The sequence below is a fragment of the Talpa occidentalis genome, unplaced genomic scaffold (assembly GCF_014898055.3).
Source record: "Talpa occidentalis isolate TD23 unplaced genomic scaffold, MPIMG_talOcc4v2.1 talOcc4.15, whole genome shotgun sequence".
Taxonomy (NCBI): Eukaryota; Metazoa; Chordata; class Mammalia; order Eulipotyphla; family Talpidae; genus Talpa; species Talpa occidentalis.
In genome coordinates, this window is record NW_023601543.1 from 39500927 (window position 1) to 39528230 (window position 27304).

The window sequence follows — 27304 nt, forward strand, 5'->3', positions numbered from 1 at the left end:
TTAAGTGAAAAGTCTTTCAATAAAGAGTAAACATTAATTACAAGACAAGTCTAAATAAACTCATTAAACTTTGAAATGCAATAAATGCTTTTTATTATATGCTCATTTCAATGAGTAACATTTAGAAATAATAATCCCACATAACAGTGACAATTTTATTTTGCAGTGTGTACATCATTTACAGCCACATAACACACAATTTTAGATATTCCAAATTTAATACTCTGAAGTTAAGAAAGATAAAAAATTTATTCTCCAGAAACTGATTCTTATCTGGTGCAAAAACAGAAAGGTGAACATTATTTGAAACACAAAGCCACAATATAGCATGAAGTAAAATTACATTTTAATTATGTTGAACAGCTGAGTGTAAACATGAAGCAACTAAAACTTAAAAGTACACATCATATGCATTACATTTAAGAACAAGATTTTCAATAAATTTCCCTAAACCTGCTTTTTATATTAAGCGCCATTTTGATATGCAGCATGCTAACACAAAGCGTTGTTTAAAGGGATGCATATTTTAAATTTATACACTGTAAACTGAATATCCACCTCCAAAGTCTATTGGCAGCATAATTGTTTCATTAATACTGCATAAATACTGCCATACTGAAAAATGCATGTTAATAAAATGGTATATAGATTTTTAAAATCAAAAATTTCAATAATGGCATAAAATTGCACCTTTAAACATTAGAACAAGTAAGATCAGAACAGTCATACTTGCTAAGACTGTCCTAAAAAAAAAAACAACTCTCTAAACATTATATTTAAGAAAACTGTGTTCTCTCAATTTAAATTTTAGATCATTAAGAAATATAGTGCTAACTTAGTTTGCAACAGTATTGTTGCATCCATTTTAGAAAGCCATATTTGAATCAAAATATCTGTTTTGTTATATATGCCATACTGAAAAACAATCAACTTGAACATCAGAAAAAAAGGGAACTTTAATCCACATACTTCACCTTAGACTTTAGCACAGAATGTTATATTTTAAACATCCTATCCTGTGATAAAATCTTAGCAGCTCTGAATTTTTTAATAGCACTGAATTAGTCTAACGTGTTTTCCAGTGAAATTTATTTTAATGAATACACAAAATTTTTTCCATTTATGTAATTTAATTTCCAGGTACCATACAAAAGGCTCAATGACTGGTAAATGTCTGCTTTTAATTTCCTCACTCTGTTCCTAAAATTGCATAAAAGTGAGGCTTGCTTGCCATAGCAAAGCATTGATAAACTCCTCAATTATGTATGCTCTTTTCAGAAACATATGTCCCTAATATGATTAGCCAAATAAAGTAGTTGTCTTTGCCTTTTCTTTCTTAAGTTTAATTATGCATATAATACTATTAAATATACATGTTTTTCCACAACCATTCTATGGTTCTTAAATTCTTTAAGTATTTTCAAACAGCTACATCCCCTGTCAATTCAAATATTTAAGATCTTTAATACAAATAGTGTAAAGTTATGATTTAATATCAAGCTTTGTAACCAGATGAAATAGTTTGTGCAATTTTCCTCCCAACTACCAAATTTGATATCAAAATATCAAATTTTCAAAATAGCTTTTCTTTATAGTGATCTTATTACAGAAGAGCCTCTTTGTGGTGCCTCATAATATGCTGATTTTTTTCTGATGGTCTTCGGAATCCCTTCTTGCAGAATTCACACCTGTGTGGGTAGTCTTTTGTATGTATTGATATCACATGTCGTTTAAAGCCAGATGCATCTGTAGTGCTATATTCACAATACTCACATTGGTAAATCTTCCTTCCAGTATGGGTCTTCATATGCTTTTTGAGCTCATTTTGTTGTCTGAACCCTCTCTTGCATCTTTTACACTTCAATGTCTGATCCTTAGTATGAACTGAAAGGATATGACCACTAAGAATAAATGGATCTGATGTTTTAAAGTCACAGTGTCTACACTGATGAATCTTCCTACCCTTATGGATATCACTATGCTTTTTGAGCTCAGAAGGACGATGGAAACCTTTATCGCAAACCTCACATTTGTGAGGAAAATCCTTAGTATGGACAGATATGATGTGCCGCTTAAGGTCACTTGAATTGGTGCTCTTATGGTCACAATGAGGACACTGGTGTGTCTTATGTCCTTGAAACAAATCCAGATGACGCTGAAGCTCCCTCTCATCACCAAATGCCTGGGGGCAATGCTCACATTTATACGGCAAATTGCTACCATGCTTAGACTTAATATGAGTTTTCAGATTTGACTGATCTGCACACCTGAAGATACAATACTGACACTGATATGGCTTTTCACCAGTATGGGTTCTCATATGCTTTTTGAGTTCAGAAGGATGTCGAAAGCCCTTCCCACACTCAACACAAACATGAGGAAAATTCTTGCTGTGAACAGCCAGTAAATGTCTGTTTAACAGTCCTTGTTCTGCAGTTTCATAGTCACAGTATTTGCACTTGTGTATCTTCGGCTCCTTGTCTCTTAGTATAAGCTTATTTGAACTCAGTGGACTAGCCTCTCTGTATCTTCGTGTGTATTCTGTAAATTCATGGGTTTTGTCAACTTTGTTTATAAGCTTATGGCTTTCTAAGTGGTTATGAAAACTCACTTTCTTGTTAGTTGTAAAGTCACAATCTGTACACTGATATTTTTTTCCATCAAATGATCAGGATGATTCTTCATGTGTCTTTTCAAGAATCCCCTGGATTTAAACTTTTTTGTGCAAATATGGCAAGGATATACTGTCAGGGGCTGTCCATCAGGACCTATTATAACAGCTAGATAAAAAAAAAAGAAGTTGTGATATTTGGCCAAACTATTTTTTACAACAAAGATGCCATAAAAATTAGCTTGACATTCACTATGTGATAACTATACTAGTAGAATAAATTCCTCTAAGATAAAATGCACATTGAAAGTAAATTATGATAAATTATGATAGTTTACTAAAAAGTGATTGAGCAGCACTCTACTCAGACTATTCACACCAAAAGGCTGTATTACATAAACTTTAAAAGCTAGATATAGGTACACTTTATTGTCAAACCTGAAAGCTATCTTTAAAAACATCATTCGGGTAAAGAGCAAACAAGTATAACTTTAATTATTACTAGTCACAGAGTTTAAAAATTATTTATATAAAATAAAAGCATGTATATCAGAGTAGGACTACACTATAAACAACTGACTTTTTTCCTTTGGATACAAAAAATACCTCTGCATTTTACATCATTTTAATACTCCTAAAATAAAGTATTCGTATTTTTACCTGTTTGCCATTGCCTAGTTTCTCCTCTTCTCCTCTTCTTGGCTTTTTGTTTAAGTACTTTATTTGTATTAATGCTTTCACAAATCTGAAGGTACTGTGCTGTTGTACTACTTCTGTTTTCTAGTGTTGAATCCAAAGTATTTCCTGAAAAAAATTGATACACCGCTAAACTACACATATTTTTACTTTTTTGGTTTTGGTCAGATAAATTACTAGTGATGACATGATATTCAAGTGGCAATTGTGGTACTAAATTTCACAAAGTGTAAGTATCTCCTTTCTCTCCTACACTCAAACACACACACATACATACATATAAACACTTTAAATAGGATATGCCATAAAATTAACTTTATAGCTTCCAATTTATTTATCCTAAATGAGTGAATTGATAATGTGAATAAAACTTAAGATAATGAATTTTATGACTCCAAACAAAATATTGGCATCAAGTCATTTTTTCACCAATAATCCCTAAAGAAATTAAAGGGATTTAAGCAAAGAAATATGTATGTATCATGGAACCAGTATAGTCATGAGTATGTATAATGTATAACTAACAAGACAGATCTCCTATATATATGTTTAGAATAGTTTATTCAATGTGAAAAGTACTAAGATTGATTTTAAGGGCAATTTCCCACAATTTCAGTGGGATTTAGTGTATACAAAATAAAATACTAATAAAATCTCAATTATTAGAAATATGTTGCTAGTCAATTTAGTTTAAACATGTAGTACTACAAAACTGCTTACTATTATTTATGTCTGTCATCAATTCCTCTGAAGTTAAGATAAATGAATGCATTTAAGTTTAGTGTCAAATACCTCTTAAAGATAGAAACAAAACACTTGGCCACTTTATCATAAGAAAAAGTCTCCTTCCTAAGGAAAAAAAAAACTATCAACTGTGGAATGACACTATTTGGATATATTAAAAGTAGAAAGAAAAAAATTAAACTAACACATGAGTTTTTAGTAACAGTTATATAAATCTACTGGTTATCCAAGAAAATAGGCCTGTCCAAAGAAGATACTGATTGATATCATTAATAAATTTTACTTTTCAGTAAAAACAATTTCTATTTTATTTTATTCCACAGTCACATTTTAAAGCCCATGCTGTTAAAGTGCCTGATTTGTATCTTGAGATGAGTTGAAAATGAATAGCATTTGTAGAATAACACACATTGTTTGTATATAAATTAATCATTACTCCAAAGGGGCAAACTCTTGTAAAACTAAGTAGATTAGATATGATAAGGCAAATAACCGTTCAACAAATGTATTTGTACACACAAACTAATAACTCTTCATTACCAAGCAATACATAAAACCAGCTATTTAAGTTAAATCTCATATCTAATGTCTCTCACCTGATCCTTGGCAATCTTCATACCTACGGGAAACTCTTCTTTCGTCTCCTAAAAATAAAGACTAATTAAAACTGATATACTGAGAATAATGATTACAAGTGGATCACATCATAATCTAGAAAACCTTACTTTGACCACCATACCTTGGGTTAATTTTTTTGTTCCATTCTTCTACTCCCAAAGATTAGATACTAATTTCAGATACTAAAAATAAGGGCTGCTGTCAGCATCTTTAAAACTCAATACCTCGAATAATCTTACTTTTAAAATAAAAACTGGATAGATATTTCTGCAGAGTAACCTCAAATTTGAAAATGCTCTATAAATGACTGTTGAATGAATGAACCTTTGGAAAAACCAAGTTAAGATAAATTAATGCATATGAACACCAAACTTTTTCAAAATGAAGAGTACACCTGGACTACCTTGTAAATTAAATAGGAATGAAATAAAACAGACAGAAAGGAAAAAAAATAACTATATAAATTTACCTTCCATTAAGTACTTTCTAGAAGAGCACACCTGGATTTTTGTTCCTTTTCAAAATCCCAAAATCTTATTATTTGTTGTGCTAATACATGAAATAAACTTTTCCAAAAAGGGAAGGATCTATTTTCAAGGTATATTCCTATTTTAGAAAAATAAAACTTTTTAATGGCACTCATTTATACAGATAGGATTTTAAAATAAGTCCTACTGAAAAACAATGCCTTAAGCAAGGTTCATTTAAATCACACAAGATATGTGGTAGAAAAATAATGTACGTAAATAGAGATGAATCAGTCCATAGCAAAACATTCTATAGTATTAGCCAACTCATGGGGGGGCATTAGCACAGCATATTTAATGAAGTAAAGGCTGATCAAATAGATAGGTTATGTAACTTATCAGGTGAAAAAATTCCAGTGTCCTACCATATGCCGCAGCCCAGACAACAGGGACAACTGTTTTATTAACATCAGAGTCCTCAAGCTGAGTCTCAGGGAGAGAAGTTCCTTCCTCTTCCCCTACAATGACTTCCATGTAAACTTCATCTGCTATTTCAGCGCAACCTAAATTTTAGAAATAATTGCTTGTTTATAACCCCAAATATTTAATAAATGGGTAAAAAATTCCAAACAAATTAAACCTTTCAACTCTCAAGATTTTAATTTGGTGAAGTTTTAAAAATACATTAGGCACTTTTGGAGGCTAGTGCCACTAGAAGATAATATTTTACCAAAATCTTTATTCTCTTCTTAATACCTAGTCCTATCAAAATGGATTTTGATTATAGAAAACATGTATGTCTGAAGTATACTGACTGATCTTACAGTTCATTGGGCATTATAAATTTATAAAAAGGGTTGCATTCCATAATTCTGCCTGATAGTACTTTGGAACTCAGAAAGCGTTTTCCATAGCATCAATACTAGAAAGTGGTCCATGCTATCTCACATATTGTAACTTAAATGCAGAACTGTACATGCATGAAAAAGTTAAAAATACTAGTAATTGAACAAAAAATATAATTGAAACCGTGTATGTGTGTGTGTGTGTGTGTATAAACATGCACATTCACATACACAAATACAGGCACACATCAAAGATATTATGGGCTTAGCTCCAGATCACCGAAGTATAGTAATTGTCACAATAAAGTGAGTCACATAATTTTTTTTTTTGTTTCCCGGTGTATGTAAGTTGTTTATATTACAGTCTATTAAGTGTGCAGTAGTGCTATTCCTAAAGAAAACAATGTACATACTTAATTAAATGTGACACAGAAACATGAAGTAAACACATACTGTTGGGAAAAATGGTGCCAATAGACTTGTTCAAAGCAGGGTTGTCACAAACCTTCAATTTGTAAAAAACGCAGTATCTTGCAAAGCGCAATGAAGTACAATAAAACAAAGCGTGCCTGTATATATATCTATATCTATATCCTTGTGTAGATATAAATATATAGATAAATAAAATGGTGGTGTTCAAAAATATGTGGAACACCCTTCAAGAGGCAGGATGTTAAGAGACTACTGAGGAAAAAAGCATTGAGTGAGACTCATTTTAAAAAGTAAAGTTTTGGTGTGAAAAAATTAAACCTAAACTGTCATTTAGTATATTTTATATGAAATAATCTGTTTAGAGTTAAACTGTCAATAGAAAACAGGTTCAAATTCATGCTTTTCCTATGTGTCATACACTAGGATCGTTTATAGAAGAAATGTGGAACTAATGTGGGAAAAAAGTGTTCCTCTTCTAAGCTTCCCTTCTCTCCATTAACCAGAAAGAGTAACTGGTCTAAGTTTTCCATATTCCCATGGAATTCTGGCATCAGCGAACCTAAAATTCAGTCTCCCACCTTCAATGGTGCCCTTTCCTGACCAATGAGTTAAAAAAAAAAAAGATTACGTTTAATCATTACACATAAAAACTGAATATAGTGTATTATGATCACCACTAAAAGTCTAATATCATCCTTCACCTTCTTTTACCTGATTTACCCACCCCCTTCCCTACAGCTAATTTGTTCATGTACTCTAAAAGTTTATTTTTCTTTTATTTGGTTCATTCATTTTGTTTCTTTATGCATCACATGAGGGAAATCATTCAGTATTTGTCTTTCTTGATCTGACTTGTTTAAGCATAATGTCCTTTTATAACATTCATGTTATTAAAATAGCAGTTTTCTATCTTTTTAAACAAAATAGATGAGCAATATTCCATTGTGTATAGACCCCCCATCATATTTATCCAATCTTCTGTCAATTAGATTCTTTTCCTCTCCAACCAAATGCTCTCAACTCAATTATTTTGGTATTTTCAGCTGTGGTATATTATTCATGCTTGTGACTGGTGCTCCCCATGTCCTCTAGGGGAGGAAACTGAGGAGTGGGGCTCAAGCACAGTACAGGTAAGGCTGAATATTGTCAAGGTAATGCATTGAAGTGGGGTCTGTTGCCCTTTTAGGAAAAAAACAGTATTTGTCTGAATATGGCAAGAACTGTAAGTCTCAAGGAAGGGCTGTATTCTTACACTGTGAAGAGTAGAAAGTAAGTAGAGAATAAAATTTCTTCATAAGGAAATGGGTAGAATGGCAAGAAAGGAAATCTCAGGAGGTATTTTTTTTTTTTTTAATTCTCTGGTACTCGGTCCCAAGGATCTTAAAAACAGCAACTACTTGGAGATCATGAATATAATGAGATTTTGTCAGCATGATTTTAAAGAATACTTACTCTGCTTATCACTCAGTTTCAGAAAGAGAATAGTTAGTCCTTCCTGCTAACTATTTAGTACTGCTAAATTCAGAAAGAGGCCAATAATGCCTACTGCCATGGGGGGGAAAACTCTGGCAGTACAGTTAGATATATAAGAATTCAAATTCTACCTTCTTCAATTAATACTGGAATGATCTTGGGCACTTAACTTCCCTGGAAATTTTTTCATTCCATATAAAAGGGATAATACCACCTACCTTAGAGATGAATTGTGAAAATTAAATGAGATAAAAATTCCCTAAGTATTTTATGTGCTCTACTAAGGCCAGAAATTGTATGCTGCTAATCTCTATATTCCTAATATCTAAGGGATAGTATTTCATATTTTCAGAATTGAACATACATATATATATATATATGTATATATATGAAAGGTCAATAAAGACCCTTTTACAATTAATTACAGCAAAGGGTCGACTTTATTTTATTAAACCTTGTTTCTAATATAGTACTTTTATATCTGAGACTGACATTTTTAAAAGAGAATGCATGTTGGCTATTGGTAAGTCACTACAGTGTTTTGTTTTTCCCTTACTGATATCATCTTCTTCTTGAGAAGAATCTTTAACTGCCATATAAACCATCTTCTCCCGTTGTATTCGGCTCTGGTCAAGCACTCCAGTAACAGAATGTCCATTGGTGTATTCACTCTCAGTGACAATTTCGGTTCCCCCTTAAAAATTGAAACACATAAAAATAGAGAAGCATCATGGAATAATTCCCTAAATTAATAAGGTGGGTATATAAGAAATATCTTCCTTGAGAATTACTATTACCAAGAAAATGTTCGAATATAAATTTTAAGTGTCAAAGAATTTTCTTATAAATTATAACTTAAATTTTCAGTCACTACTCAGAAATTAAAATAAATGCGAACACATATATCTCACTTATTTGACAAGCACTATATAAGTCTTACATGTAATTACTCACTTGGTCTTCACAACAGCTCTGAGATAACTATTATTGTGGTCATTTTATGGATGAGGAAACAGGCAGAAGGAGGTTAAGTAACTCAACAAAGTTCGCTCTCGTAAGTGACAGAACTAGGATTAAATTTACCTGTAACTTGCATTATTTTAAACATTAATTATAACTTCCTACTCTAAACCAAATCCTCTCTAATAATTTATTTTGATATTTCTAATGTAATATACTATTATGTTTGAAAGAATCTAAGAATGACATATTCTGAATTAACATTTTTCATTAATATGCATTATTTTATATTCCATCCTCAAAGAAACCTATAAAAATTTCCCATTTTGAGTATAATTTTAGAACAGCCAGAAAAGGCTAAGTTCTAATTTTTAACTATTTTAATAATAAATTGATATTAATCTTTTTACCTATTTCAACATCATCTTCAGCCTCTGCTTTAAATATATACACTTTTATTACTTCTGAACCAAATCCATCTTCTTTAACATCTTCTTGTGAACCATCACTGCCAATTTTTAATGGTGTGTTCCCCATATGATCTAATTTTTCCCCAACATCATCCACTGTAAAATATAAAGATGAAACTTAGTTTAAAAAGTATCACTGACACTGAGTGTTAAATATAAGTGCAATGTGAAATACTGCGTTAACCACCTATCCACTATATTCACTTAATGACCTATTATGCAACCATTAAAAAGTGATATACTTCATGAAAAAAGAGTATACAAGATCCACTATATAAAATGATCACAATTATATAAAAAAACCCTTCACAGGATTCAACTTATATATGAAACACAACAGATTCATTTAAATAGGAAAAGCTTAAATAACCTTCCATCAATTAACCTCAAAATAAATAAAACAAGAATATAAAAGACATAGTACTCATAAAATAAGTCATGTAAACAAAAACAATAATTACCAGATTAAATAACAGTATGTGTAAAATAATGTGAAATCTAGGATTGGAAAAAAAGAAAAAACAATAACACCACCTGAATAATTTTATCAAAAGGACTTTTTTCTTTTAAAAAATATTTATTTACATATATTTTTTACATTATCATTCATTTTTATACAATGTTTGATTTCTCCTCAGGTGTAGTCCCTGTACAATTCACACCACCAATTCACCATGAAACATTACCATAGTCCCTTGTGCTCTTTCCACCCCATTTTGATCCTTTTCCCTCCACCTCCCAGAGACATTCAAAAAGGACTTTTCAAATATCATTATAAAAATATAATCTTAGCAAACTTTTAACTTCTGTTGAATCAATGAAAGATAACTTCAAGTCAGAAATTTTGTATATTATATTTAGCAATGTTGGCATTACTTCAAAATCATACAAAAAGTTAAAGCAATAATATGAGAATATACTTACATTTTAAGTATACTTTAAAAATTTGATTCTCTGCTATCTAGCCTTTATGAATAACATTCAGTTTTATATGAATACTATGCACAGACTATGCAATGAATATCATAATAAAACTTTGTTCCTTAATTATAATATTAAATATATCCTCACAAATATTTTATATCTACCATTTTTAACATTTATCACTGTAAAAAATGAAATGCAATCTAAATCAAAATTCTGTTCTTCCTTAATGCATATATCAAGGTATATGAATTTCTTTAGGTTTGAATAAATCACAGTAACCTAGTGAAATAATAAAAACTGTTTTGATAGTTTTTATTACACTTCAGTGGTTGGAAGTGATCACAGTTCCTTCTGGGATAAACGGAATTAAAAACATAATTCACGTATGTTCAGTGAAATAAGTCAGAAGGAAAATGAAAAGTATCAGATGGTTTCACTTATAGGAGTAATCTAGGGGAACCAAATAAGAAATCAGGGTAAAAAATACCACCAATACAAAACACAGCAAAACTAAAACAGACAGACAATAATAAATCAGAGAAGTCCTGCAGGGGAGGAGGAGGGAGAGGGATAAGAGGGAGGGAGGGAGGAGCACAGGGGACTGAGGTGATGGTGCATGGGTGCATTGGTGAAGGAAATTTTATGGGGACTACACCTGGTGGGGGAAGCCAATATTGTTTAAAAATGAACAATGATGTAAAAAACGTTAAAAAAAAACTATAATTCACAAAATTAAAGCCCATGAAATGGAACACATATTTTTGCTCACTTCACAAGAGTTCTGTACATAATTTTTGTATTAAGTATTGAAATTATTGTTGCTATTCTAATTGCATTATACCTTTCCTTAAGTACCATTTAACATCTTCATTATTTTATACTTAGATTAGATTTCGCATAACAAACCATTTGGAAACATATTGAGTAACTAAGCTTGTTCTGTATTTTATATTCATAGAAGATGATAGCTATTAAAGAAGTTAGTGTATAGTTTTAAGAAATATATCATCAACCTCACTAAAATTTATTCTATAAACTTGGCTAAAGTACAGTATTATCAAAGACTTAATAGGTAACCAATTCAATTTAGAAATAGGCCCTCAAAGATTCTTTTTAATACAGATAGTACTCAAATTTTCCAAAATTAAAGCTTAACTTATTGATTTGTTCTAAGGTATGTACTATTCAACTCTCAGTGTTTATTCTCAACCCACATGACATTGCAGCAAGAAATAAACAGGCAATATTATGCACACCACACAATTCTACCTATTCCAAACATAACATTAAAAAAGGTGCACTGCTTGCCAACATGTCAAATTTTGCTAATTTTCAATATTCTTTCATAGCCCATTAGCACAATTTAATTAAAATTTCATTTCAACAAAATTTACAATAATCCTTTTAAAAGCTAAGTAGGCTCATTACTGTACCCAATCTATGTTACATCTCCCAAATACTTTATACTTCAGTATAAAATGTACTTTATACTTTATAAACCAACCATAGTGATAGGGTCAGGCAATATTTAAGGTATCTACACTCTACAATGCTGAAGCAAAACTTAATTAACAGTTAAATTACAAACGTGTTGCACTCCCAGGTATACACACAAGAGATCTGAAAATAAACGCACAAAACATGGACAGGAATCAGCAGCTTTATTCATAATAACTAAAAAGTAGAAACAACCCAGATGTCTATCAATTGATGAATGTATAAATAAAATGTACATGCATATATTGAAATATTAATGGATTTTAAAAAAGGAATACGTATTGCACATACTACTACATGGATGAGCCTCGAAAACATTATGCTCCGTGCAGAACTTAATAAGCCTTAGGAAGATCCCAAGCAGACTCTGCCACGGTAGGAGCTGGTAGACCTCAGCAAGTCTTTGAATGGGGCGAGGAAGTATGCCCACCTCAGTAGGTTCCCACAGAACCCCATGGAACCCATCAAGCCCTGGGGAGGGTCCTGGAAGCAACCCAGACCTGGTAGGTCCTGGCAAGCAGTGGAACAGGCCCTTCCAAAAGGAGCAAATATGACATGTCTCAGGCCAGTAGAGACCAGCATAGACTTAAACAGGATTGACACTGAAAAGATCCATGCTAGATTGAACCAGAGGTGGGTGGAGAGGAATGTATGGGTTGTGATCTGGAGTAGGAAACATCAGTGGCAGGGTGGTCAGCTCAACCAGAGCCCTGGGGAGAAGATAACAGAAGTTGTGTAGAGGCATACGCCCTTGAAAGTGGGGAAAACCTAGCACAGTAGGCGTTCATCTGCACTCTCCCTTCCAACCCACTCAGATTGGTACTTTTTTTTTCTTTTTTTTTTCCAATTTTTTTAAGATTTATTTAGTTTTTATTTATACAATAGCTTGGGTACAGTCCAGAGGTGCAGGAGCATGAGAGGATTCACCAGAGACAGAGTGGGGAGCAGAACTGGCAGACGGACCAAAAGCACTGCTGAGGGGAGCAGCAGGCGCGACAGGAGAGGTCTGCTGCACCATGTGGGAATCTGCCTGGCTGGCTGGGAATCGAACCAGCGCTGCAGAGGCTGCAGATAGCTTCACAGCACTGTGCTCAACCTGATGTACCACTGGGGAGGCCCGGGACTGGTACTTTTTGAGGCATTACTATGGGCACAAGGATTGCCAAGTCTCCCAGGCCAAAAAAGAGAAGAGGGATATTGGTAATGTCACAAACATGAGCCAGTACAACCCCAAATCATCCACACCAATATCTGAATTCCTCTAAGTCCCTGCCCATACTGCTAATTCAGCAACAAGGAAATAGACCTGAGCACATAGTAAAGCCAGCAAAAGATAAAATATGTAAATAAAATGAAATAAAATAAAGATATTACAAATAATAACAACATAGGGAGACCTCAAATAACAAAAAGGTGCAGAACTATCTAACACATGGAAATACAGGACCCTCAAGAGAGTGTGACATCACAAGGTGAGAACAACTCTCCAAAACACAAACACTAAATGATGAAAGATCACATCTAACTAGTAGAGTTCAGAACTGCTATAAAAAAGAAACTCGGGTAGGAATAAACCCCAAAAGCAATTCAATTCAGCAGAGACACTATAGAGGAGGAGAATGGAATGATGTATTCAAAATACTTGAAGACAGGGCCTCCTTGGTGGTGCAAGGGGTTAAGACACAACCCATGAAGCTATCGCGAGCCACTGCAGCAAGAGTTAGATCCCCTGCCAGGGAGCTACCCACATGGCACAACAGACCTCTCCTGACTTGCCTGCTGCTCCCCTCAGCAGTGTATTTCAGTCAATCTGCCTATTCTGCTCCCCCACCCTGTCTCTAGCCTGTACCCCCCCCGCATCTCTGGCCTGTACCCCAGTTCTTGTATGCATAAATAAATCTTTAAAAACAAACAAAAAAACCCAAAATACTTGAAGACAGAAAGTTCCATCAAGAATACTACAAGACTCTCTTTCAGATATGAGAGAGAAATAAAGGTCTTCCCAGACAAACAAAATCTAAGGGAGTTTGCAAACACCAGACCTCCCTTAAAAAAGAAAAACAACACAAAAAAAATTAAATAAGGAGATAAACAGAATAGAATAAAAAAGAACAGAAAGACAAAATGCAGTTGCAAGTAACCCATATATCAATAATCCCTCTAATTGTAAAAGGACTGAACTGGCCAATCAAAAGGCAGAGTGGGAAGTTAGAGCTTAAAAACAAACAAACAAACAACAAAAAAACCCCAAACCTTCTAATTGTTTTCTCCAGGAGACCCATTAGAGCTCCAAAGATAAACATATGCTCAAAAAAAGAAGAAAATGTCTGGAAAACAATCCTCCAAACAAATAGGATGCAAAAAAGGGTGGCAGAGCCATACTTATATCAGATAAAATGAAGTTCCAATTTAAAAAGGTAACAAGAAAAAGGGATGGACATTATATAATTATTAAGGGATCAAAATATTGGGAAGACATAGCACTCACCAATATACATGAACCAAAGAAAGGAATACCAAATATATGACAACTATTAACAAACCTAAAAACAGATATTACCCTAAAAAGAGACATTACTGCAATTAGTGGTAAGGGACTTCAACAGCCTGTTTAATATCAATGAACACATCAACCAGACAGAAAATAAACAAGGAACCATAGCCTTAAATAAGTTATTAGATCAGATGGCTCTACTAGATTTTTTTTTATTTAAAGATTTATTTATTTATTTATTTATTTATTTATACAAGCACTGGGTACAGTCAGAAGCACGAGAGGGTGAGTGAGAGAATTCACCAGAGCCAGAGTAGGCAGCAGAACAGGCAGAACGATGAAATACACTGCTGAGGGGAGCAGCGGGTGCAGCAGGAGAGGTCTGTGCGCCATGTGGGACCCTCGCCGGTGGCCTGGGATCGAACCAGCGCTGCAGAGGCTGTGGGCAGCTTTACAGCCCAGCGCTCAACCGCTGCGCCACCAAGGGAGGCCCAACTAGATAGTTAAAGGGCAGTACACCCCCTCAAAAGAAGCTGAGTCCACATGGAACATTTTCCAGAATTGACAACATGCTGGGTAACAATGTAAGTGCCAGTAACTTCATGAATTTTGAAGTCATACCCAGCATCTTGTCTGATCATGATAGTATCAAACTAGAAATTTATCGTCACAAGGATGCAGGAAAAACCTGCATGGTGAAGACTGAAAACCACACTATTAAATAACTATTAGATTAATGAGGAAATCAAAGAAATTAAAAACTACCTGGAGACAGATGAAAATGAAGATGACCAACCAGAACCTGTGGAATGCAGGAAAATCAGTACCAACAGCGGAGTATATAGCAATACAGACACCTCAAAATACGGAGGATCATTAGAGAGACTATAAATGACTTTATGCTAACAAATTGAAAAATCTAGAAGAAATTGTCAAATACTTAAAAGCATATGAACTTCCAACATGGATAGAAGTGGAGAGGATAATGCTACACAAAATAAGTCAGGAGAAAAATAAAATCAGAATGGTGTCATTTATTTGTGGAATGTAGAGAACATAACAGAGGGCCAATGAAAACCAAATGAATAATAAACTCTTATCTGACCTCAAAACTCAGGCAACCAGAGGGAAAATGTGGCAGGATGGGAGTGGAGAAGGGAAAGAGCCCAATGGAAAATGGTGGAGGATGTTGGGGTACTGGTGGTGGAAAGGGTGTGAAAGTATACAGTTGCAGAGACTTGAACCTGTAACCCCCGGAACATATACAAAGATGTAAACATACTTTACCTCAATAAACACAATTGGAAAGGAAAGAAAAAAGATACCTAATGAAGGGGAGAAAATATGTGTACACCATACATCTAACATGGGGCTGATAGCCAAGATGTACAAAGAACTTATACATCTCAACAAAAACAAAACAAATACCCAGTGAAAAAAGGCAGGAGTGCTAAATAGGGACTACCCCCAAAAAGACATAGGTAGCCAACAGATACATGAAAAAAATACTCATCATCAGTTACTGTCAGGGAAATGCAAATCAAAATCACAATGATATTCCACCTCACTCCAATGACAATTGGCCCTTATCAAAAATATATAAATACATCAGAAATAACAAATGTTGGCAAGGCTGTGAAGAAAACGGAAGCCTCACACACTATTGGTGGGATAGTAGACTGGTCCAACCCCAATGGAAAACAGTATGAAGGTTTCTCAAAATATTAAAAATAGATCCACCAATTCCACTTGTAAGTATCTACTTGAAAAATACAAACTCACCAACTAAAAGGGATATATGCACTCCTATGTTCATTGCAGCAGTAGTCACAATAGTCAAATGATGGAAACAACCTAAATGCCCACTGACACAGCAGCAGATCAGGAATATTTGGTATATATGCATAATAGCGTACTACTCAACTATAAAAACGCTTTTTCATGCTTTTGCAATAACATGGATGGAACTGAGGGGTTTATGCTAAGTGAAATAAGTCAGAAGGAGAATGAACAAATATTAAATTTTACTAATATGTGGAATATAGAGAAAGAAATAAAGAAAAACAAAAAAAAAAACAAAGGAACTGACGAAACTAAACCAAAACAAATCCTAGAAATATGATTGCAGAATTGAGGCTACTAGAGGGGGAGGTAGGGTGGGAGTGAGAACAAAGGGGGGTGGGTCCCAAAGGCCTAGGATGAAGGACTATGGGTACTTTGATGGTAGGGGTAGTGTGCTAACACCACTGAGGTGGTGTGAACCTATATCCCTAAATCATATACAGTGTTGTAAATCAATGTTATCTTAATAAAGAAAAAGTAAACATTATGCTAAATGGTAAAAGACAGACAAAAAACATAGTATATGATTACATATATAGCAAATGTTCAGAATAGGCACATCTCTAAGAGACTGACATTTCATTAGTGTTTGCCTACAGGGTGTGTAGAGGAGGGTGGTAAAAGATATGGTAAAAGATATGGTATTTCTCTTAGAGGTGAATAAAAATTTGAAAATTGATTGTGGTGATGGTTATACAATTCTGTGTTGGCATTTTTAAAGAGGAGCACATCTAAAATAATTTAAGATAAATGGAAAGAATTTCCAAGATACTTAGTACAAGTGGCAGTGCCTAACCATATGCTAAAATACTTTGCTAAATTTGGCCTGAAAGTGGAAAAAACTCAGATATACCTCTCATTTTGAGAAAAATACTACATAGCTCTGTAACTCAGCTACTGATAAACTAGTTACTGGCTATTGATATGATCTCCTCATAGGAATATCTCTTAAATATTTTGAAGATCTCTCTTGGAAGAAAATCCAAGAGGACTCATTAAAAAAGTGTTTAGTGTTGGGCCTCCCCGGCGGAGTAGCGGTTGAAAGCTGGGGTTGCGAAGCTGCCCGCAGCTTCTGCAACGCTGGTTCAATCCCCGGCCACCGGGTGAGGGTCCCACATTGTGCGCAGACCTCTCCTGGCCCCCACTGCTCCCCTCAGCAGTGTACTTGTCAGTCTGCCTGCTCTGCTCTCCGCTCTGCCTCTGGTGAATTCTCTCACGCTCCCACGCTTCTGACTGTACCCAGTGCTTGTATAAATAAATAAAATAAAATGTTTAAAAAGAAAGTATTTAGTATTTTTGTATTCCCTAAAAATGCCATTTAGTATATTCCATTTACCACAGTAAAACATTGCTTACGTTTTACAGGGATTTTTTAAAATAGTTGCGGTTTATTTACTAACGGGTAGGAGTAAATAAACAGCTAATACCCAACCTAAGTCTCCCTAAAAGGTTTCTGCAGCAGTTCCAGTATTATTCATGCAATACAATGTTCTCTATAATTTTCAGTCTAATCCTATTAGACTAGAAAAACAGAAATCCTTTGCATTTGATATGTAAGGCAATGTCAAGAAAAATATTCTAAAATAAATATTTTATATATTTTAAAAAATCTTTCACAGAATCAAATCACAGAAGATATGTAAGTTGTAACCACTCACAATACATAAGATATCTAAATTTCAACTATTTAAATGCCACAATTTAGTTTGACAAGTACTCTTTTTAAAGGAATACAGAATTTATTTTGGTACAGAAAGACTATGAACATTTGCCTCACTATTTTATATAACCATAACCACAATTTTCCCCTTAATGTCAGCTTAAGATATAATTAGGGAATTGTTTCAGTAAACCACATCAATTTAAAATGAGGTAACATTTGCACAAACTAGTCTCTGAATGGTTTAAATTAGTCCCTTAAAAACAATGTGATTATTCACCTTCAAAAGTGCTTGTAAGAGAAAAAGTTAAAATGCTAGGTTTCACAATAATATTTATAAATTAAATAAATCTAATTTATTTTTAGTTTTAAACAGATACATATATATATATATATATATATAAAACATAATAATTTTATACATACTATTTAGTACTTTCCAATCATTTTTGTTATTTTAGAAAGAACAAAAGTCCTCCCTGGAAAAGTGAAGTCTTTATGTAATCTTTACTACTACTTCCAGCATGATCCCTTCAAAACTTGTAAGGAACAAATACATTTCTCCAGGCTCTATCTATAACTTATCATGAGATTTTTATTATTGTTGCTGTTTGAGGTAATCCCACCACTCACAATGAGAACAAGATATTTCTAAATTTCTACTTACTGGAACATCTTAAGAATAGCATAAAGGATCTGAAATAAGCCCATTAAAATATTTCTTCATAGAATATACACACATATTTAAATAAACAGAAAGTAACCACAGAGAGAACTCTAGAATACAACCTGAGTTTATAATTTAATTTTCATGTTTTTAATTAAAAAACAAATTACTTATTTCTTAAATTCCTAAGCAATACTGATCTGCCAACTCCAGTACTTGCCATATTAAAAAGAAACCAGTGGCTACATAAAATAATATTCTCCTTTGAAATATAAACATGTACATTAAAATTTTCTATTTAATGTTCTTGGTTGAACCATCCAAGTCTGTATTTCTATTCCAAGATATTAATAAACTGCATTATTTCACTTCATTTTGGCTGCAAATTTTCACTGAGCAAATTAAAAAAACAAGCAAATTCAAAAATCATCTCAACAACACAACTTTGAAAACAAAAATTAAAGTAAATTAACCCCATGACTGACTGAATAATTCCCCATCCCAAAAAACTTTCCAGGTTATATATAAATCAATCTCTCAAGTAATTACAGAATTTATATTTCACTTACAAGATATCATTAAGTAGTCCTCAGAAGTGCTCTTGACATCAACATCATCATCATCATCGTCATCTTCATCTTCCTCAGTTTTAATAGTAACTGTAGAACCGGGAACACCACCAGTTGTTTGAATAACAGTTTCTGTATCTGAATTTGTTACAAGAACCTCCTCTGATACCATTGTGGGAGAGTCAACTCCTGAAATGCAATCTTGGACCACATGTTCTAAGTGTCCATCAGGGCCAGTAACAAGATCAGCAACAAAAACCTGTTCAGGTACTCTAACGGTTTCTGTAATTAGCTCAGAAGCCAAAATGTGATCACCATCATCTTCCTCTAAATCCTCTTCAATGGCAACATCAGCTTCAAGTACAGCTTCAGGAACAATCACACCTTCTGTTACTACATCAGTTTCAGTGATGATATCAGGCCCATGGACAACTTCAGCTGCAAGACCATGATCGAGAGCTATCCCATCATCTGTGACAACATCAGAAACTAAAACAGCCTCAGGAACTGAAACAACAATATGGTCTCCATCGATATGCGCAGTACCAGCCATTCCAGCCACTATAATACAAACAATTATACAAAACACATTATTGTTATATTAATTAAAAGTACTATATTTAATACATCAGATGACAAAATGTTCTCAAAATAATAAATAGTCCTGGCCAAACTTATCACTAAAAAAAAAAAAACCACAATTTAGGGCCTCCCTGGTGGTGCAGGCAGTTGAGCACAGTGCTGTGAAGCTGTCCGCAACCACTGAAGTGCACGTTTGATCCCTACCGGCTGTGGAGATACCCACAAGGTGAAGCAGACCTCTCCTGTCTCGCCCACTGCTCACCTCAGCAGTGTTTCAGTCAGTCTGCCTGTTCCCCACTCTGTCTCTGGTGAATCCTCTCACCCTCCTGCACATCTGGTCTGTACCCTGGTTCTTGTATGCATGAATAAATAAATCTTAAAAAAATCACAATCTATCTGCAATAAAAGCCATCATCAACCAGGAACTAGGGTAGAGGTGGGAGAAAACAATGTTAATAAAATATAAATTGAGCCCTGAAAGAATAATGTACTTTATTTTCAAGTAAAACATAAAGCCACACTGAGATAGCACTACACATCAATTAGAAAAGCTAAAATAAAAAAAAAAATGATACCGCCACAAACTGGTGAAGAGAAGAAGAAACTGAATCTCTCATATGTTTTCTCATATCTTGCTTGTGGGAAAGTAAAATGGCAAAAGCCGCTCTGGAAAACAGTTTGGCAGTTTCATATGAAACTGAACACACACTTTAAATCCAAAAGTTGCACTTTAGGACATCTTTCCCAGAGATATTAAAACTTATGTTTATACAAAAAAAGTACATGAATATTCATAGCAGTCCCTGGTAGCTATTTCTCCCAAGAGCAAAAAAATTGAAAACAACCCAAAAGTCCTTCAGTAGGTACATTATTGATTAAACCCACTCTGGCACAACTTTACCATAGAACACTACTTAAAAATAAAAATGGGACAAACTACAGATACATTCAAGAATTTTTATCAATCTCCAGAGAATTATGCTGAGTAAAAAAAAGACAGTATCATATATTAATGAAATAATTTATATAGCATTCTCAAAATTATAAAATTATATACCTATTGAAATGGAAAACATATTAGCAGTAGCTTGGCTTGTGTGAACCTATTAGCATAACATATATGATGATGAACAGTTCTGCATCTTCACTGCAGTGGTGCTTACACAAGTCCACATAAACACTAATCCAAATGTATGTTAAAAATGTTAAAATCTGAATGAGATCTGTAGTCTAGTTAACAAATACACCCATGTTAATGTTCACATTTTGATATTGCACTACAGTTATATAACATGTAACTTCTGGAGAAAGATGGGAAAGGAGTATAGGGAATACTATGTACCAGTTTTCTACTTACTATTAAGTCTAGTTTTTTTTTTTTAATTTAAAACTAAGGTGAAAAATTATGAAAGGATGCCAATACGTTAGTGAGCTAACAAAATATGACAAGCTTATTACATCATAAAGCATGTTATAAAATTCCCTGAACAACTCTGTAAGAATGCTTACAATCAAAAGTGGAAGGCATAAAACAGACTTTTTCTATTCATTCTCTATTTCACTGGCCATTTCAGAGGCAGAGAAAAGGTGGGGTCCAAATTTAGCATTCAACCAGACTGGAAATGTGTTTTTAGTGAGGAAAGCTTAAATGTTAAATCAATAAAATTCAAAGTATTGCAATTCTACATATATAAACAATAAAATTAATGTTTCATAAAATCTTTTCTCAAGTCATACTTAGAATAAGGGAATTTCCACTTATTTTAGAACTCTGCTGATAGAGGTAAGTTTGCTTCTTGAGAACAGAAACTAAGGAAGGATCAAAGGATTGAACACTAGTGCTGGCCTAGGCTCAGATTCTGGTTGGGAGAATTCTAAGAAGACAGAATGGAATAGTTGCTTTTCGGCTTACCTGGCCTCTACTTTAATCAGAACTTACAGGTCAAAGTAAATCAGATTTAAACCAAAATAAATCCAAATAGGCATACTTATCCCGAACTAAGAAATCTCAAAGATTCTAGAATAAGAATTGATAAACCCCCCCCAGGGTACTGGTATATTACTCAGACCAAGATCCAAGATGTCTTGTATTAAATGCTATTCTTTCTTTTTAGTTCATCTATTGGATTTCATTGGATCTCTAAACAAAGTCACGTATTTAACTATACACTAGTTATATTAATTGAGCAGTGATTTTGCACCAAGCAATTTGCTAATACTTTTACATATATTATCTCATTTAAGCCTCAGAACAACTGTACAATATGGTGACCATTATCTTTCCCATTTTTAATATGAAGGAACCCTGCTTTAGAGAGGTTAAATAAGTGTGCCCAAGGTTTACTCTGGAAACTGAACTCATAGCTTCACTCCAGATTGTTTTTTTTGTCAACTAGCCTAAAGAAGGAGAATAGAATTTACTCATTCAGTTAACTGTTTTTTTAAAAAAAGAGATTTATAAGGTAAGACATATGAGTCAGTACTAAAAGAATTTCTGAAAGAAAAACAGTCAAAAGACCTATCACATAGGTCTCATTTAAATTTTAAATCATTTAGTATGTTGCATTAAATGGCATCAAAATTTATCTCACTACATGGTAAGCTATAAATAAAAACTCACTTAGAAGTATGGACTCAATTAATCAGATAACATTAAGTAACAAGACATCATTTTAAGACTTCCCATTGCACTAAAATTATTTTATTAAATGTGAATGCCTGGAACTTAACCAGAGAGATAACACAAAATTTGGTATTTTGGGAATTTGTCTTGAGCCACTACCTAAGTATGCTTTGCTTTTTAAATCCAGTAGCAACATACACTTTGCAGCAATAAAATCTTAAAACAGCTATTAGAGTCAATGGCAAAGATTCCAAGGACAACCATTATACTGAGGCACCAGCAGAAGATTACATAAAACATCATGTTGTGAATTTTAAAATCTCAAGTATCAGTCCAACAAATCTGATCGAATGAATTTCTGAATTAAATTTAATGTCGCAGAATCTTTGTGTAGTATTCATTGAATCCCAACCTTGTAACATTTAGAAATTCCCTGCCACTTACTATAATTACTTGACAAGCTCAACTTATGTATACTAAACTCCATGTTTCAAAAAAAAATTATCATTGGAATTGCAAATATCTAAGTTTTGATGTTAACATAAATTTAAAGAGAATGTAGCTAATTTCCAATAATATTTCAGAATTTGTAAAGTTTAATGAGTGTCAGGTGAACTAAAACACAAGGGAACCACTTTCGAAGAAACCTAAATTATCAGGGCTAAAATTACCATTGTCAAATATCATCCCGATAATTCCTTTAGGTGTAGACCTGCTTGAGATTTTTACATTTCTTAAAATGTCATATGAAAAGTGAAAATGCCTGTATATGAAATTAAACCCATAATTGCTCATCAAAATGAGTTCCAGCCTTCTAAGAGTTCTGAATTTATTTACTAAGAACAAATGGAAAACTTACAAACTTTAGTTCACCATCAACACTAAACACAATTGGGTGAACATTACCTGTATCAGTCATTTCTGATCTAACTGGATATTTAGCAAAATAATCTCATAAAAAATGTTGAACCAATATAGCTCGCATCAATTTATATACCTAAATTTGTTATAAATTTAAAAGAGCATAAATGTGGAATTTAAAAACATTTTGAAAGAACACATCCTTTCAAAAACCAATAACCACAAAAACACTACTAGCCAGCTGAAGCATAAACAGCTGTACGCAAAAAAACTATGGCTTAAATAAGTAAAAATAAGTTGGTTCACTATATTAAATTCATTTTAGAAAACACTTTAAATTATACTATGAAAATACCAATTAAATATCTAGCCACAGTTCACAATTTTTTCCATTCCATTACTCCCAAATGACCATGGATAGTAAATGAAAATTTTACTTTCTACTGCTTAACATGTTTACATGAGTGTCTATGTGTATCTGTATGTATCTTTTCCCCAATTCGAATGAAAGCTATTCCAGAAATATGGTGTTTATCCTGTGCTTTCAGATTCACAGTGCTACTCTGCCATATGCCTCCAAGGGCTCTCAAAGTATAGCCTAAGACTCAAAACAAAAGTATTCTAAAACATTAAAAATAACACAACTCAAATGTCTATCAAATGATGACTGGATAAACAAACTGTAGTTTATCCATAATGGAATATTATTTGGCAGTAAAAAGGAATGAAGTACTGATATCCCTTACAACAGATGAAACTTGAAAACATTGCCACATGCCTCTGAGGTAGACACAAAAGGCCACATATTATAAGATTCAATGTATATCAAATGTCCAAAATAGGCACATCCATAAACAGAAATACCAGTAGTTGCCGGACTCTGGAGGTAACAGTAGTGGTGACTGTTGTACAACTCTATGAATATACTAAAAACCACAGAATTGTATACTTTAAAATGGGTGAACTGTATGGCATAAGAATTTAATCACAATAAAAAGAAATAATACAAAGCCATGTACACAGTATTTCAATATGCATGTTCTACTTCCCTAGCAACTAAAAGGAAATGAAGTGGTACGTGTAATAAGAGATCAATAAACCCTGAGGACATTGAAAAGGAACAGCAGAAGGAAGGTAAGAGCCCACTAAATATTCACCAGTACATTTTTTTTTCATCCTTTGAAAGGAAGCATGCTTTTCTTGATATCTGACAACTTCAGCAGAAAAGGGGATTTTAGACTTTACCAAATGTTACAGAGTAGGTAATATTTTGTATTAAATGGAGAAAATAATGGGTTCTTTCATTTTCAAAATATCTTATTTTAAAAGGTAAAAATTCAAAGTTGCTATATCAACCAAAACTTATTTATCATATGGAAGTTCAAGTGTTACAACATTCTAAAAAACTATCTCCAGCAAAGAATTCATAAGGTCATCTAAAATGTTTTATTGTTCATCCTTCCAGAATTTATTCCTGGACCTTTTCTTATCCTTATCACTTGTAATCATGTATAATCAACACACTCACTTCTGACTCTGAACAGAAGAATCAATCCATGATTCCTTTCTATTTCATCAATTACATAGTAATCTCAATTCCCTGCACATTCAGTCTTGATCTACACATTGTACCTTCATTCATCAAACTGAAATGAAATGCCCAGGAGGCTTACTACTGGAGAGGACCTTAAATTTTATCTAGTCCAACCAACTCATAAAATTAAGTTATTTGCACAAGCTTACTCAGATAGTTAATAGTTCTGCCAAGACAAGAATCCAGTTCTTCTGACCCTTATTAACTGTGGGCTTTATAACAGAAGACAAAATATCATATTCAAATATATTATCTGAAAACAGTAGCATCATTTTATTTATTGAGCAAATTATCAGCAGTTACAATCCCCTAATTTTAAATCTGATTTTCTGTAATGCCTCATATTTTCTGTTTACTTCTGATCCTAATTTACCATTTCTCTTCTCTATTAACACTCTATGACTTTTCAAATCTTATCACTTTGTTCTTGCTCCTTATACGTCAGATACATTTTCTCTTCTATAGTTCAGACTAACCCTGCCCAAATTGTTTTTGACTGTCAATAGAGTTTTAACAACTTCATCAAAATGATAACTGTTAAGAGGCTGCCAGAAAACTTGACCACAAAAGTGAGTCTTGTTTTTTTGAACAAGAAAAATAATAAAATGTTACTAGTAGCAACTTTCTGAGGCTATATTATCAGAATATAATTAATTGCCAAGTACATGATTTTTCCTATATCACTACTTCTTTGAATTGACTGAATAACTTCTTTTTCTACCTTTAACAATGTGAACTTAAAATGTATTTTAGAAAGCCAATTATATATTTCATGCATGTGAGAACTGAGGCAGTTATTTATCTAAATTGACTTTCTTCATTTCCAATGATATTACCACTATATTCAAATTTCCTTACCTCAAACTGCTCAACAAATTTTAAGACTGATTTTAAGTATATTATATCCACATAGTACTTTCCTTATAAAAAAATAAGCCCTACAAATATATTTTCTGAGCAAAAGAACAATTCATTGTAATTCACCCCTCTCTCAATATAGTTTTGATATTGAGGTATGTTCTGATTTTTAAGAAAGAAAAAAACATATAACAAAGAAAATGCTTTACCAAAATCCTGCATAATCATGGTATGGGCCATTCTAGAGTCTGATGTGTGCAATCCAAGACTTCCACAGCCTGAATCCATACTTAGCAAAGTTCATTCACAAATCTCTGTAAAAGAAATGATTTTAAAAATAGTTTAAATAAATTTAGGCCATAGCAAGTTGTTCTGAGGGGAAAAAAAAACACAGCAACTGAAAATATGCCTCTCAACCAGGTATGCAAATCTCGTTGCAAAGGAAATCAAACAAAAACCCTGGTTAGATGCATTATATGACAACCATAACTAAAAGAAAGGCCAAGTGGAAGCAAACTAAAGAACATGAAATAAGACACAATAAGGGTAATGAGCCATAGGGAAGCAACAGAAGCAAGCAAAAGAACAAAAATTGTAGTATTGAGATTCCAATTAAAATGTGGGTTATAAAAGAAGAAAAAGAACAAGATGACAACAGACAATAGTTGGGATATTTATACATTACTAGAGGGCTCAGGTGTCTAGTATTAGTGAATTTCATCCAGTGGCTCTCATCCATTTCTTCCAGACCCAGATCAGCCCTGCAGCGAAGCTCTGCAGATAAACTTGTGTTTCACCTCTGGCTCCTGGGATTCTACTTATAATGTAAAATGTTCTATCCCAGTTTCCCTGGAGTTCTTTGAGCCAGTAAGGACTTCTGGCCTCACTCTACTACATTCTCTTGTCTCACAGTTTTGAGGACTCATGAAACATGACTGCTTCCTAAATATGGTAGAGATAAGATGAATCACATACAAACATTTAGCAAATTGTTTCTTTCAGAATACCTTTTACTTGTAGTTGTACAACTGATTTTTTAATTAATGACTAATAAAGTCATTCTAGTTTCATGTAATTTTGAAAGCAATGACCCAACCTATTTCATTTCAAATGGCTTATCCTATATTTAAGATCAACAAGATAGTATGGAACCTAAAATTAGATGCTACTACTCAACACATTTCATACAGTTACATATGCGTAATTCCCCTGAAACATTAAGATTCTAAGAAAATCAAGTAAAAAAAATTGCCAATTTTATAAAGCATTTATCTCAAGTTTCTGTGAGAAGCATTTAATAAATTGGGTCATACTGCACAAAAGTTGGCTGCATCATTAATAGAAGTTTTAGAAAACTGCCATGTAAAGCAACTAATCTACCGTTTAAGTACAGGGTATCACTAAGAATTTTTTTTTTCTTGCCTTAAAGTTCTACAGATATAAAGGAAGGAGGAGAGTCCACCTCTACCAATATTTGGATGTGAATATAAAAATCCTACAACAGTATGTGAAATTTCTGTATCAAGCAATTCAGACAAAATTACCTTATGCAAGAACAAAATTACAATGAAAAAAAAATCAGTTGTATTTTCTCTTTTCATTTACTACATTGTTAATTGCCTTTAAATTAAGTTGAGAGACCAAGGGAATTAATAATAAATAGACTTCTGCTAACACAGGAAATTAAAATGCCATAAGCACTTACTTTTAGCTTTTAAAAATGTACTATTTCAACTTTAGAGAAACTACTTTATCAAATAACTAATAAAATAATTACAAGTATTGTAAAAATGCTTTGAACACTTAATTTTGTT

General features: G+C 33.2%; 1 protein-coding gene across 1 annotated transcript; it reads right to left on the minus strand.

Annotated features, from left to right (window-relative positions):
• Positions 1-73: 73 nt before the first annotated feature.
• Positions 74-27209, minus strand: ZNF711 (zinc finger protein 711). Its single transcript, XM_037512221.2, is given in 11 exon segments — positions 74-2658; positions 2661-2780; positions 3272-3415; positions 4100-4156; positions 4648-4695; positions 5562-5699; positions 8443-8580; positions 9257-9412; positions 18973-19533; positions 25700-25804; positions 26176-27209. Coding segments are annotated over 10 exon segments (2496 nt in total). The 5' UTR covers positions 25779-25804; positions 26176-27209; the 3' UTR covers positions 74-1603.
• Positions 27210-27304: the final 95 nt, after the last annotated feature.